The sequence below is a fragment of the Somniosus microcephalus genome, chromosome 22 (assembly GCF_052327205.1).
Source record: "Somniosus microcephalus isolate GS21.2 chromosome 22, FLI_Smic_1.0, whole genome shotgun sequence".
Classification (NCBI taxonomy): domain Eukaryota; kingdom Metazoa; phylum Chordata; class Chondrichthyes; order Squaliformes; family Somniosidae; genus Somniosus; species Somniosus microcephalus.
In genome coordinates, this window is record NC_141008.1 from 34,276,563 (window position 1) to 34,288,810 (window position 12,248).

At 52.9% G+C, this 12,248-nt stretch overlaps 1 protein-coding gene across 5 annotated transcripts in view; it reads right to left on the reverse strand.

The window, feature by feature from the left end:
• LOC147102163 (myeloperoxidase-like) overlaps nucleotides 1–12,248 on the reverse strand; it is a 91,011-nt gene that overhangs the window by 33,102 nt on the left and 45,661 nt on the right. For 4 of the 5 annotated variants that reach the window (XM_085964430.1, XM_085964429.1, XM_085964432.1 and 1 more), the window contains one exon: nucleotides 7,376–7,634. The exons of the other annotated variant lie outside the window; for it this stretch is intronic. In XM_085964430.1, coding sequence (XP_085820556.1) covers nucleotides 7,376–7,634 — 259 coding nt within the window. The remainder of the gene's footprint in view (nucleotides 1–7,375; nucleotides 7,635–12,248) is intronic. 5 annotated transcript variants of the gene reach the window in all.

The window sequence follows — 12,248 nt, forward strand, 5'->3', positions numbered from 1 at the left end:
TATCCGGTGTTGATGCTGGTGTTTGCGTGGTCGGCGAGGGCTCGTGGGGTTCCGGCATGCCGTCTACCTGGACTGAGGTTGGGGGGGGTGGTGGCGGTGTTTCCGGATCGGCTGAGGGTGCGAGGTCTCGTAGGGAGACAGTGTCCTCCCGCCCGTCTGGGTACGCCACGTAGGCGTACTGGGGGTTGGCGTGCAGGAGGTTCACCCTCTCGACCAGGGGGTCCGTTTTATGGGTCCTCACGTGTTTCCGCAGCCAGACCGGCCCCGGGGCGGTCAGCCAGGTTGGTAGAGTGGTTCCCGTAGTCGACTTCCTGGGGAAAACGAACATTCGTTCATGGGGGGTGGTGTTAGTGGCCGTGCAAAGTAATGACCGGATGGAGTGCAGCGCTGTCGGGAGGACTTCTTGCCAGCGGGAGGTTGGGAGGCCCTTAGACTTTAAGGCTAAGAGGACGGCCTTCCATACCGTCGCGTTCTCTCTTTCCACCTGACCGTTACCTCTGGGGTTGTAGCTGGTGGTCCTGCTTGCTGCAATACCTCTCTCTAGGAGGAATTGCCGGAGTTCCTCGCTCATGAAGGAGGAGCCCCGGTCGCTGTGTATATAGTTCGGGAACCCGAACAAGGCGAAGAGGGCATTCAGGCACTTAATGACCGTGCTACTGGTCATGTCGGGGCAGGGGAAGGCAAAGGGGAAACGGGAGTACTCATCAACGATGTTGAGGAAGTACACATTACGGTCAGAGGACGGGAGGGGCCCCTTAAAGTCGATGCTCAGGCGCTCGAAGGGGCGGGTGGCCTTGATCAGGCTTGCTCGGTCCGGCCTATAGAAGTGCGGTTTGCACTCCGCACAGGTCTGGCAGTTCCTGGTCATGGTCCTGACCTCCTCGATGGAGTAGGTCAGGTTGCGGGCCTTAATGAAATGGTAGAGTCTGGTGACTCCGGGGTGGCAGAGCTGGTCGTGGAGGGTCTGAAGCCTATCGATATGCGCGCTGGCGCATGTCATTCGTGAAAGGGCATCAGGGGATTCGTTCAGCTTGCCTGGCCGGTACAAGATCTCATAATCGTAGGTGGAGAGCTCGATTCTCCATCTCAAAATCTTGTCATTCTTGATTTTGCCCTTCAGCTTGTTATTAAACATGAAAGCCACCGAACGCTGGTCGGTGAGGAGGGTAAATCGTTTGCCTGCCAGGTAGTGCCTCCAGCGCCGTACTGCCTCCACGATCGCCTGGGCCTCTTTCTCGACCGACGAATGTCGGATCTCGGGGCCCTGTAGGGTCCTTGAGAAGAAGGCCACTGGCCTCCCCTCCTGGTTTAGGGTGGCGGCTAAGGCGAAGTCGGATGCGTCGCTCTCCACCTGAAAGGGGATGGACTCGTCCACTGCGTGCATCGTGGCCTTGGCTATGTCTCCCTTAATGAGGGAGAAGGCCGCGCACGCCTCCTCCGTGAGGGGGAAGGAAGTGGCTTTCAGGAGGGGTCTGGCTTTGTCCGCGTAATTGGGTACCCATTGGGCATAGTAGGCGAAAAGCCCCAGGGTTCTCCTAAGTGCTTTAGGGCAGTGGGGGAGGGGTAGCTCCATGAGGGGGCGCATTCTTTCTGGGTCGGGGCCGATGATTCCGTTCTCCACTACGCAGCCGAGGATGGCAAGGCGCGTGGTGTTAAACACGCATTTCTCCTTATTGTAGGTGAGGTTCAGCCGTTGGGCCGTACGGAGGAATTTCTCCAGATTCGCGTCATGTTCCTGCCGGTCGCGGCCGCAGATAGTGACGTTATCTAGGTAGGGGAATGTAGCCTGCAGTTCGTTCTGGTCAACCATCTGGTCCATCTCCCTTTGGAAGACCGAGACCCCATTAGTGACACCGAAGGGGACCCTAAGGAAGTGGTATAGGCGCCCATTCGCCTCGAAGGCGGTATACTGGCGGTCCTCAGGGTGGATAGGGAGTTGGTGGTAGGCCGACTTCAGGTCGATGGTCGAGAATACTTTATACTGTGCAATCTGATTGACCATGTCAGATATGCGGGGGAGGGGGTATGCGTCCAGCTGGGTATATCTGTTTATGGTCTGGCTGTAGTCGATGACCAGGCGGTTTTTATCGCCGGTCTTTACGACTACGACCTGGGCACGCCAGGGGCTGCTGCTCCCCTCGATAATGCCCTCTTTCAGGAGGCGCCGCACCTCAGAGCTAATGAAGGCTCTGTCCCCGGCGCTATACCGCCTGCTTTTGGTAGCGACGGGTTTGCAGTCAGGGGTAAGGTTAGCAAACAGAGAGGGTGGCGGGACCTTGAGGGTGGAGAGGCTGCAGGTGTTACGCGGTGGGCGGTTTAACGTTTGCTGGTTGTTGACTGTGAGTGGGGGGAGGGGTCCACCGTATGCTAGGGTTACGCTTTGGAGGTGGGATTGGAAGTCCAGCCCTAGTAGGACGGCAGCGCAGAGATGGGGGAGGACGAGGAGTTTAAAGTTTTTATACTCCGTGCCCTTAACCGACAGGGTCACGACACAGTAGCCGCTGATGTCCGTGGCGTGGGACCTCGATGCCATCGAGATTCGGCTGCGCGTTGGTAGGACAGAGAGGGAGTAGTGGCTCACCGTGTCTGGGTGGATGAAGCTCTCCGTGCTTCCGCTGTCGAACAGGCAGGTCGTGGCGTGGCCGTTCACTTTGATGTCCATCATTGACTTGGACAGATGGTGCGGGCGGGCTTGGTCCAGGGTGACGGAAGCTAGTGTGTAGCCGAGCGAGTCGTTGTCATCTGCGGGCGAGGCGGTCGGGCGTGGTGAGTAAAATGGCGTCTCCCACGAGGTAGGGCCCCATGAGGCACTATTGGGGTCGGTTGCCTTAATCAAAGATGGCCGCCCCCATGACTCATGTGTGGGGATGCTGGCCTCAGTTGCCCTAAACAAAGATGGCCGCCCCCATGACTCATGTGTGGGGATGCTGGCCTCAGTTGCCCTAAACGAAGATGGCCGCCCCCATAGTTCGCATGCGGCACTGCTGGCCTCTGAGGATCCGCTCCTGCAGGCCTTGGAGAAGTGGCCTTTCTTCAGGCAGGTTTTACATATGGAGTTCTTGGCTGGGCAGCGCGACCTCGGGTGCTTCTCCTGGCCACAAAAAAAACAGCCGGCGGCCCGATCGCGGATGCCCGATGTCGGGGCCGGTGCCGGGGGTGGCGGGGCCGGTCGGGTCCGGGACGCCGACGCAGAGGTAGGTCCCGGGGGCGGCGCTGGGAAGGGTGCTGTGGTAGGGGTCGGGCCCGAGTCCCAGGGTCGCGAGCAGTACCTGGTGAATGCTTCCTGATCTTGGTGGGCCACTTCCAGGGAGATAGCGAGGGCTTCAGCTTTTTCCATGCTGAGGTCTTTAGCTTCCAGCAGTCTTTGCCGTGAGTACTCGGACCGTAGGCCTTTCAGGAATGCGTCGCGGATATTATCTTCAGTATTTTCGGCTGCCGACACCGATTTAAACTCACAGTTCCTGGCGAGTGCATATAGCGCCTGTGAGAATTCGGCTACTGATTCTCCTGGCTGTTGCGGCCGTGATCTTAGGAGGTGCCTAGCGTACATGTAGTTTACCGGGGTCCGGTACTTCTGTTTCAGCAGGTTGATGGCGGTCTCGTAGGTAGTCATGTCCTCGATGAGAGTGTATACTCTCGGGCTCAGTTGTGCCTGCAGGACACTTAGTTTGGATGCCTGAGGGACGCTGGATTCTCTCAGGTATGATTCGAAGCAGACCAGCCAGTGTTTAAAGTCTGCGGCTGAGTTTGCTGCTCGTGGGTTCAGGTCCAGGTACGGCGGTCTGAGGGCTCGCAGCCAAGCTGGCTGGTGTGGCTGTGCTCCTGGGAGCTGCGCTGGTGGCTCCTCCGCCGGTTGTGACTCGTTGTTGGACATCATTAAATTTAGTCAATAAAATTGATATACCTATCAATTCCTCCAATAAAAGGCGAAGAGTTACGAAGGTGACTAAAGGTTTTTATTGACTAAATAACAGAGCCCACTCTCGTGGGTGATCCGATCCAAGCAGGAGGAATACCAGCCAGTCGCTCACCTTTATACCTGGCCTGGTGGGTGGAGCCAAGGCGGAGTCGGCAGTGGTCATCCCAGGTATAGCAGTGTGGCAAGAGGCGACCTCGTACCGTGATACAATAGTGGTCAGTGATACAGTTATAACGAACAGTGGTGAACAGTGCTAACTACTAACAGTGATACAATAGTGAACGTGGTTTACCACAGGCGGGAAACGTGATGACGTCATGACGTCGGACTGAGGGGCCTCTCCTTCTCAGTCCTCGTGGAGCCAGCATTAAGCAAGCACCTGTTGATTTGTTCTCCTGCGTTTTTGTTTGTTACTTCCACCAGTTTGCATTAAACATCGTTTTGGTTAGCTGATTGACTCGCTCTCAGTATTTTCGTCAGGAATTTACCAATTCCTACAATATATCCAAATTTGCTGATGATACAAAGCTAGGTGGGAATGTAAGTTGTGAGGAGGATGCAAAGTGGCTTCAAGGGGATATAGACAGGCTAAATGAGTGGGCAAGAACATGGCAAATGGAATATAATGTGGAGAAATGTGAAGTTATCCACTTTGGTAGGTAAAATAGAAACGCAGAGTATTTTTTAAATGGTGAGAGATTGGGAAATGTTGGTGTACAGAGGGAACTGGGTGTCCTTGTACACGAATCACTGAAAGCAACATGCAGGTACAGCAAGCAATTAGGAAAGCAAATGGTATGTTGGCCTTTATTACAAGAGGATTTGAGTATAAGAGTAAAGACGTCTTACTGCAATTGTACAGGGTGAGACCACACCTGGAGTATTGTGTCCAGTTTTGGCCTCTTTACCCAAGGAAAGGATATACTTGCCATGGAGGGAGTGCAATAAAGGTTCACCAGACTGGTTCCTGGGATGGGGGGATTGTCCTGTGAGGAGAGATTGAGTAGACTAGGCCTATATTCTCTAGAGTTTAGAAGAATGAGAGGTGATCTCATTGAAACATACAAAATTCTTACAGGGCTTGACAGGGTAGATGCAGGGAGGATGTTTCCCCTGGCTGGGGAGTCTAGAACCAGGGGTCACAGTCTTAGATAAAGGGGTCGACCATTTAAGACTGAGATGAGGAGAAATTCCTTCACTCAGAGGGTGGTGAATCTTTGGAATTCCCCCAGAGGGCTGTGGAGGCTCAGTCGTTGAGTATATTCAAGACAGAGCTCGATAGAATTTTGGATATTAAGGGAATCAAGGGATATGGGGATAGTGCAGGAAAGTGGAGTTGAGGTAGAAGATCAGCCATGATCTTATTGAATGGTGGAGCAGGTTTAATGGGCCAAATGGCCTACTCCTGCTCCTATTTCTTATGTTCTTATGGTGCCCATATGTGTATGGTGCCTGTATGCCCCTATGTGTATGGGCATTAATTCACTACCAATCCATCAGCGTAAGTGCAGTTCTCGCAGTACCTTTAAACTTCTCATAATTCAAACATTTTTCATAACCAGTTTTGCACCTCACTATTCTTTCAATGTTCTTGAAATTTCCCCTGTAATTTTGGGGGAGTTTATTGATTGCAGGAAGATTCTCATACACTTTCAACTCCAAAATCTGCTCACTTTAAATAAAATCTGTTATTCCTGATTCTGGGGGGGGGGGGGGCGGGGGTTGCCCCTATGGTATGGAATGTGAATAGAACATTTGCTGATTTTTTGCATCCGATGGCATCAAAAATTTGGAGGTCAGGTACTGCACAGATTAATAAAGGTTCCTCTACATTGTCCGATTCAACACTCCCAGGTTAGGTGGAACATGAGGAGATGCAGGGTAAAGCTCCCTTTGCACTGTCCTGTCAAACACTCCCAGGTTAGTTGCACCACTCATAAGATTCAGAATAAGGCTCCCTTTACACTTTAATGCTGTGTGCAGTTCTGGTCGCTACACTATAGGAAGGATGTGATTGCATTGGAGAGGGTGCAGAGGAGATTCACCAGGATGTTACCTGGGCTGCAGCGCTTCAGCTATGAAGAGAGACTGGACAGGCTGGGGTTGTTTTCCTTAGAGCAGAGAAGGCTGTGGGGGGACCTGATTGAGGTGTACAAAATTATGAGGGGCATAGATAGGGTAGATAGAAAGGAACTTTTCCCCTTAGTAGAGGGGTCAGTAACCAGGGGGCATAGTTTCAAGGTAAGGGGCAGGAGGTTTAGAGGGGATTTGAGGAAAAGCTTTTTCACCCAGAGGGTGGTTGGAATCTGGAACTCACTGCCTGAAAGGATGGTAGAGGCAGGAACCCTCACAACATTCAAGAAGCTTTTAGATGAGCACTTGAAACGCCATAGCATACAAGGCTAAGGACCAAGTGCTGGAAAATGCGGGGAGGATGTTTCCACTGATGGGTGAGACTAGAACTAGGGGGCATAATCTTAGAATAAGGGGCTGCCGTTTCAAAACTGAGATGAGAAACTTCTTCACTCAGAGGGTAGTAAATCTATGGAATTTGCTACCTCAGAGAGCTGTGGAAGCTGCGACATTAAATAAATTTAAAACGGAGATAGACAGTTTCCTAGCTGATAAGGGAATTAGGGGTTACGGGGAGCGGGCAGGGAAGTGGACGTGAGTCTAGGTTCGGATCAGCCATGATCCTATTGAATGGCAGAGCAGGCCCGAGGGGCCATATGGCCTACTCCTGCTCCTACTTCTTATGTTCTTATGTTCTTATGTAAAATGGAATTAGAATAGATAGGGCTTGATGGCCAGTGCGGACACGATGGGCCGAAGGGCCTCTTTCTGTGCTGTATAACTCTATGACTCTATAACTTTCCCATCACTGTGGCTTTAATCCTACCACAGTTAAGCACACACAATTGAACCAGAATTGTACTTCTATTACCCCCTGCAAATTATTTGTGGTAGGCTCTCACTACTGGAACTGGATTAGGGCAGCCCAAACTCAATTTGCTTGGGACCCTTGGAGCTAGCAGAGAGGAAACTCTTGATGGTGCGGGCGGCCGTGGCCTGCACCGACGCGCTTTCCTCGGCTCCGTGCAGAGAAGGTCAGGGGATCGGATGGGGGAGAGGAGAGAGGATCAGAAATCTGGTCTTGTCCTCCAAGGGGACCAATCAGCAATCTGGTGTTGCAAATAAACATGACCCATTAGTCTGGACTGGACTCAGTGCCAGTCTCACAGATGGCACTACTCTGACTTGCTAATGTAACAAATAAAAGGCTTGCATTTGCATAGTGTTTATCACATCTCTCAGAAACATCTACAAGTGCTTCACATACATTGATTTTCTTTGCTGTGCAGTGACTGTTGTAGTGTTTGAGCAGCGTGTTTTTACACTAGTGCATCAATGGCAGCGTATGGTTAATTTATGGTGATGTTGAGATTTATTACTTACCCTGATCCACAATTCTCCAGGGAGAGAAGAAGGAATTGTGCAAGGGGAGGTTTGGGTAAAGTGGGTGTTCCTGGTAGCTTTCGTTGAAACGATGGACAATCGGCTGAATGGTGACGTGTGCAAACCGGAAACAGGCTGTGGCAAAAACATTGGCAATTCTGGGATCGATGAAGTCATTGTAACCTCTGTAGGGAGGGAGATATTTCTGCATTGCGGCTGGACCAATGAGTCGAGGAACATAGTCTCTATAGGTTATTATCTGTCAGAGAGGAGCCAGGGAGAGAAATAGATGAGTTTATTGTCTTCCAAGGATAAAGAAGTCTAGAGAAGTCTGAACTTCAGACTATAGCAGAGCACTAGCCTGTCACTCAGCGACTGATTGGGAATTTTCTGCAGAGTGAATGAAAATTTCCTTCCCTTGATGGAAACTGCTTGGAGCCCGAGGGGCCAATATGCAATTGATATTCTAATTAGTTGCCGCAGGAAGGATCAAGGGTGTCAACACATGCAGAAAGGCAGATGGTAAAAGTATTTGGCAGGAGCAAACATTTCTTTTGTTGATAATCAGTGGAGAAGTTAGGATTCTGCAAAGCTTTAAAATATCTGCGATTGGTTCTTTAAATTTACTTCTCTCTTTTCCCCAAAACCTACCAACCCTAGAAACCCTTTGGCCTAGCAATTGGGTATAGCCCCGCTTGAGGCGTTAGAACTGGCGATGCGCTAAGTTTATAGCCAGACGAGAGCTATCCGCGCCTGGGGTGATATTGGGTTGCATCGCCCCCAAAGGGGATTCAGGCGCTAAATCAGCCGTTGCACGGTGCTCTTAAGGCGCAAAAGGTCAGGCGCTACTCAATTTCGACGCGGACGGGCGCAGCGCAGGTGAACTCAATTACGGCAAAGCACGAGGCCTGCAGGCGCCGGCCGGCTCTTAAAGGGGTGGGTCAGTCAGACTGAGCTTCAACACCCAACGCCCTGTAGGCCTCAGATTCGGCGCTCGCCCTTGTCTGGCGGTACAAAGTTCATCATTATGGAGAAGGTTAGGCAGAGAGCAGAGCGCTTCAGCACTGAGGCTCTGGACCAATTGGTGGCTGCAGTTGAACACCGTCGACAGGTGCTGTACCCGGATAATGGCAAGAGGCCAAATCAGAAGGCTTACCGACGATCTTGGAGGGAGGTTGCGGTGAGGGTCAACTCCAGCAGCATGGCGACCAGGACCCCTGTTCAGTGCAGGAAGAAATTCAACGACCTCACACGGATCGTTAGGGTGAGTGATGGTTTACCAAACTTGTGCTTCCCTCCATCTGCAGCTGACTTCGGGCACCCTGCTGCAATGATGCGCCACTGGCCATCTGTCAGTATGCACCCATGGCCCTTCCTGGGCAGACACATGGACAGATGTCTCAAGGCCTCATGTAAGGGCTCTTGCACCATGGGGGGCATGCGATGATGTCTCAAGGCCTCATGTAGCAGAACCTCCCCTTCTTTCCCCTGCAGTCGAAGATGGCGCAGATTAGAAAAGAACAGCATCGAACTGGTGGCGGACCTGCACAAGTGGTCACTCACGGATCTGGAGGAGAGAGTGCACCAGATACTTGGAGGACGTCTGTCTGGTCCAGTGACCACTGCATCTGCAGACCCCATTACCGACAGCGAGGGTAAGACTCTCACCTTTTCCACCTGTTGCCTTCCACTTGGTCCCCCCGCCAGCATGCATCCTCAGTGTGCAGCCATGTCAGAGCCATGCCGCAATCTGGCATGCCTTTCAGCAGACCTGTCCTTTTGCTAAAGCCACTCTTCCACCTCCCACTTTCAGATGAAGCAGCACCAACTCGGGCTCAACGCGCTGAAGCTGCCAGTGCCAGTGCCACCGGAGGCGAGGACCAGGAGGAATCCGGACCAGCCATTGCAGAATCCGGGGAGCTGACACATCTGCAGACTGGGGATAGTAGTCCCCTGGAGGGGAGGGGGGGTGGCTCTGAGGATGAACCAGTTGCCGGACCAAGTGGCATGGAGCAACGCAGGGGGGATAGGCAAGTTCGCCCACCGTCTCCCCGCAGGGCAAGGCAGGTCGTCATGACTGCTGCACAGAGTGCAGATGAGGTCCGGCGCCTGGCAGAGATGAGCAAACAGGCCCGGGTCAGACACACGGAGCTGATGGCTGCAGTGGAGAAGATGCCTGAGTCAATAGATTCATTGGCTAGGAGTATGTTGGACTTCGGGGCAACAATGGAGAGGACTCTGCAGGGCTTTGGCGCAACAATGGAGAGGTCTCTCCAGGTGTTCGGGGAAACAATGGACAGGTCTATCCAGGGCTTCGGGGCCACAATGGACAGGACTATCCAGGGCTTCGGCCCAACAATGGAGAGGACTGTCCATGGCTTTGAGTCGGCAATGGAAAGGACTGTTCAGGGCTTCGGACAATCCCTGCAAAGGTCTGTGCAGGGCTTGTCCGAGGCAGTGGGGCGGTCGGCTCCTGCCTTGTCCGAAGCCATGGGAAGAACTGTCCAGGCCTTCTCCGATGCACTGGCACCTGGCACACAGGTCCTCACTGTTGCCACGCATTCACTTGCTGGGCTCCTCCACAGCCAGATTGACGCAACGCGATGTCTCACTGCAGCCACCCTCTCTGCATCAGATAGGATCACCCCGGGCCCTTCCACTCCCGTACATGGCCAGGAATCCGTGGAGCCTGCGATTGTGGCAGATGAGCCGAGCTGCTCCCCTCAGATAGCCAGTGTGTCGTCCGACCATGGTGCAGGTGACCTCTCTCGGCAGGAGACCATTGCACATGCCAGCGCTGGGACGCCTGCATTGCAGCTGCCACCACCTGCAGGCCACACTGCTCCCAGCCATGCTCAAAGCAAGCATCCTGCGTCCGCACCCTCCAAGCCCAGAGGTCGGTCAGGCCGTACCTCAGGGGCTTCTGCGCTTCCAGACAGTCGGCAAGTGTCCCCCAGCCTTGAGGCCGCCACTGGGGTGCAATTAAGTAGGAGCAGCAGGGAGGGAAGGGGCCGGGCGCGAACGAGAAGTCGTTCTCCCTCAAGGGGCCAGTTGTAGAGGGAGGTGCTGAGACGTTTGTTTGTCCAAATTCACGGACACCCTCACCTGCTGTTATAGGTGCAGATTTTTGTTGAGTTTTGCTGCTTTGCCGAACAGGTCACTTTTACTTTGGCAGTGATGGTTTCTGCTCACTTTACGTTGTTTAGCTGTAATGAAAGACTTTTGTGTCAATAAACAGAAGTTTAAATGTTGCTTGGTGCATGTGACTACTTTCAGTGATGCTGGCATGCAGAGGCCCTCAAACATCCAAAGTGCCCATGAGGTAAGACTCTCATCATTCTGCCACAGGGGTGTCGAGACGAGTCCAGAGGAGCCTCTGACGAATGGACCTTCCACTTTCAGCAGCCCTTCCATCTTCCTCCTCCTCCTCCTCCTCCGCCTGCTCTTCCTCCTCCTCCTCCTCCGCCTGCTTGTGCAGGGTCCGAGGGAAGGTAATGAATGGACGCGTTCGCCTATAAAGGGCATCTGTCACTTGCCGGATGCAACAGCGGACTGCAGCCTGAGCGACAGTCGCATTGTCCCCAATGGCTGACTGAAAGGAGCCGTTGGCATAAAAATGGAGGCCATCAGTCAGTTTAGCCATCACAGACAGAGAGGTTCTGCAGCGTTCACGCGGCTGCAGATCCTGACCAAGCAGGTGGCACAGATCAGTAACAATGTCCCTCCAGATTCGGAGCCTTCGCAAACACTGCTCCTCCGACATGTCAAGGCTTGTCACCTGCTGCCTAAAGACCCTCGCAGCCTCCCGTCGGATTGGCCGACCTCCATTGCCCCTCCTCCTTCTGGCCAATCCCGGCCCTCTCTCCCGCCGTCTCTCTGCCCCTTCACAGTGTTGGGCGATGAGGCCGTCGCCCTCCAAACAAGCTCCCATTCCGATGCCAGTTGGTCAAAAGGCTTTTAGGTGTAGTGCTGCAAGTGCTTTGGACAGGGTTGAAGGTCCCAAGTACTGTAAAGCTCAAATCCCAGAACTCCACTCCACATTAGCTCGCCAACTCTCTCCAGCAGCGATCGCAATGAGCAGGCCAAGTAGCAGAAGATTCTGCACTAGAGCTGTCCCCTTTAAATAACGCCGCCCTACTCCGAGAAGGGCCTGTTAGCCCTCCTTCGAACTGTCACTAATAGCGCTGGGCGCTAAGGCTCCGGGCGCCACCCAATATGCACTCAGGCGCTCCTAAAAGGCGTTGCACACTGAAATGATGTCATGAGCCGTTTGCGCGCGCGGGCGCGTGCAAACACTTAGCGCAGGCGCTAAATGTATTGTCAATTTCTGAGTCAGCGCTATCCTCATAGCGCTCGCCCCAACATAGGGCTTCACCCCAATTCTAGGTCTCTTTAGGCGCTCAGCGCCAGCGCTACCAACCCAATTTCTAGGCCTTTGTGTTTGGACACTGTAAAGTCTGTGGGTTGTTTAGTTAATTAATACACAGACTCCAAGAGTAACTTAAAACAGGGCTTTACTATTCGAAGGTCAGGGCGAATCTGCTCAATACTTCCTGACACAGCACTTATATACCGGTGTGGTCACCGTCGGTATTACAGTATACAGAAGCCAACAAAGTAGTGCAACACCTAAAGTAGTTCTCTTAAAGGTGGACGGTTACATACACTACAATCCTCCCTTTTTAGCTTACAACATACTGATTCCCCATTAAACATACATTATAACATATATACAACTTTATGCAAGACAGTTCACAGATTCAGTCTCTCTGGAGGTTTCCGGACTCTGTCCGGATAACGCCTCGGTGGTGTCGTAACTTCCGGCGGGGTAGTAGGTGCTTCTGGCAAGGTCGATTCGGCTTGAAGGACAGTG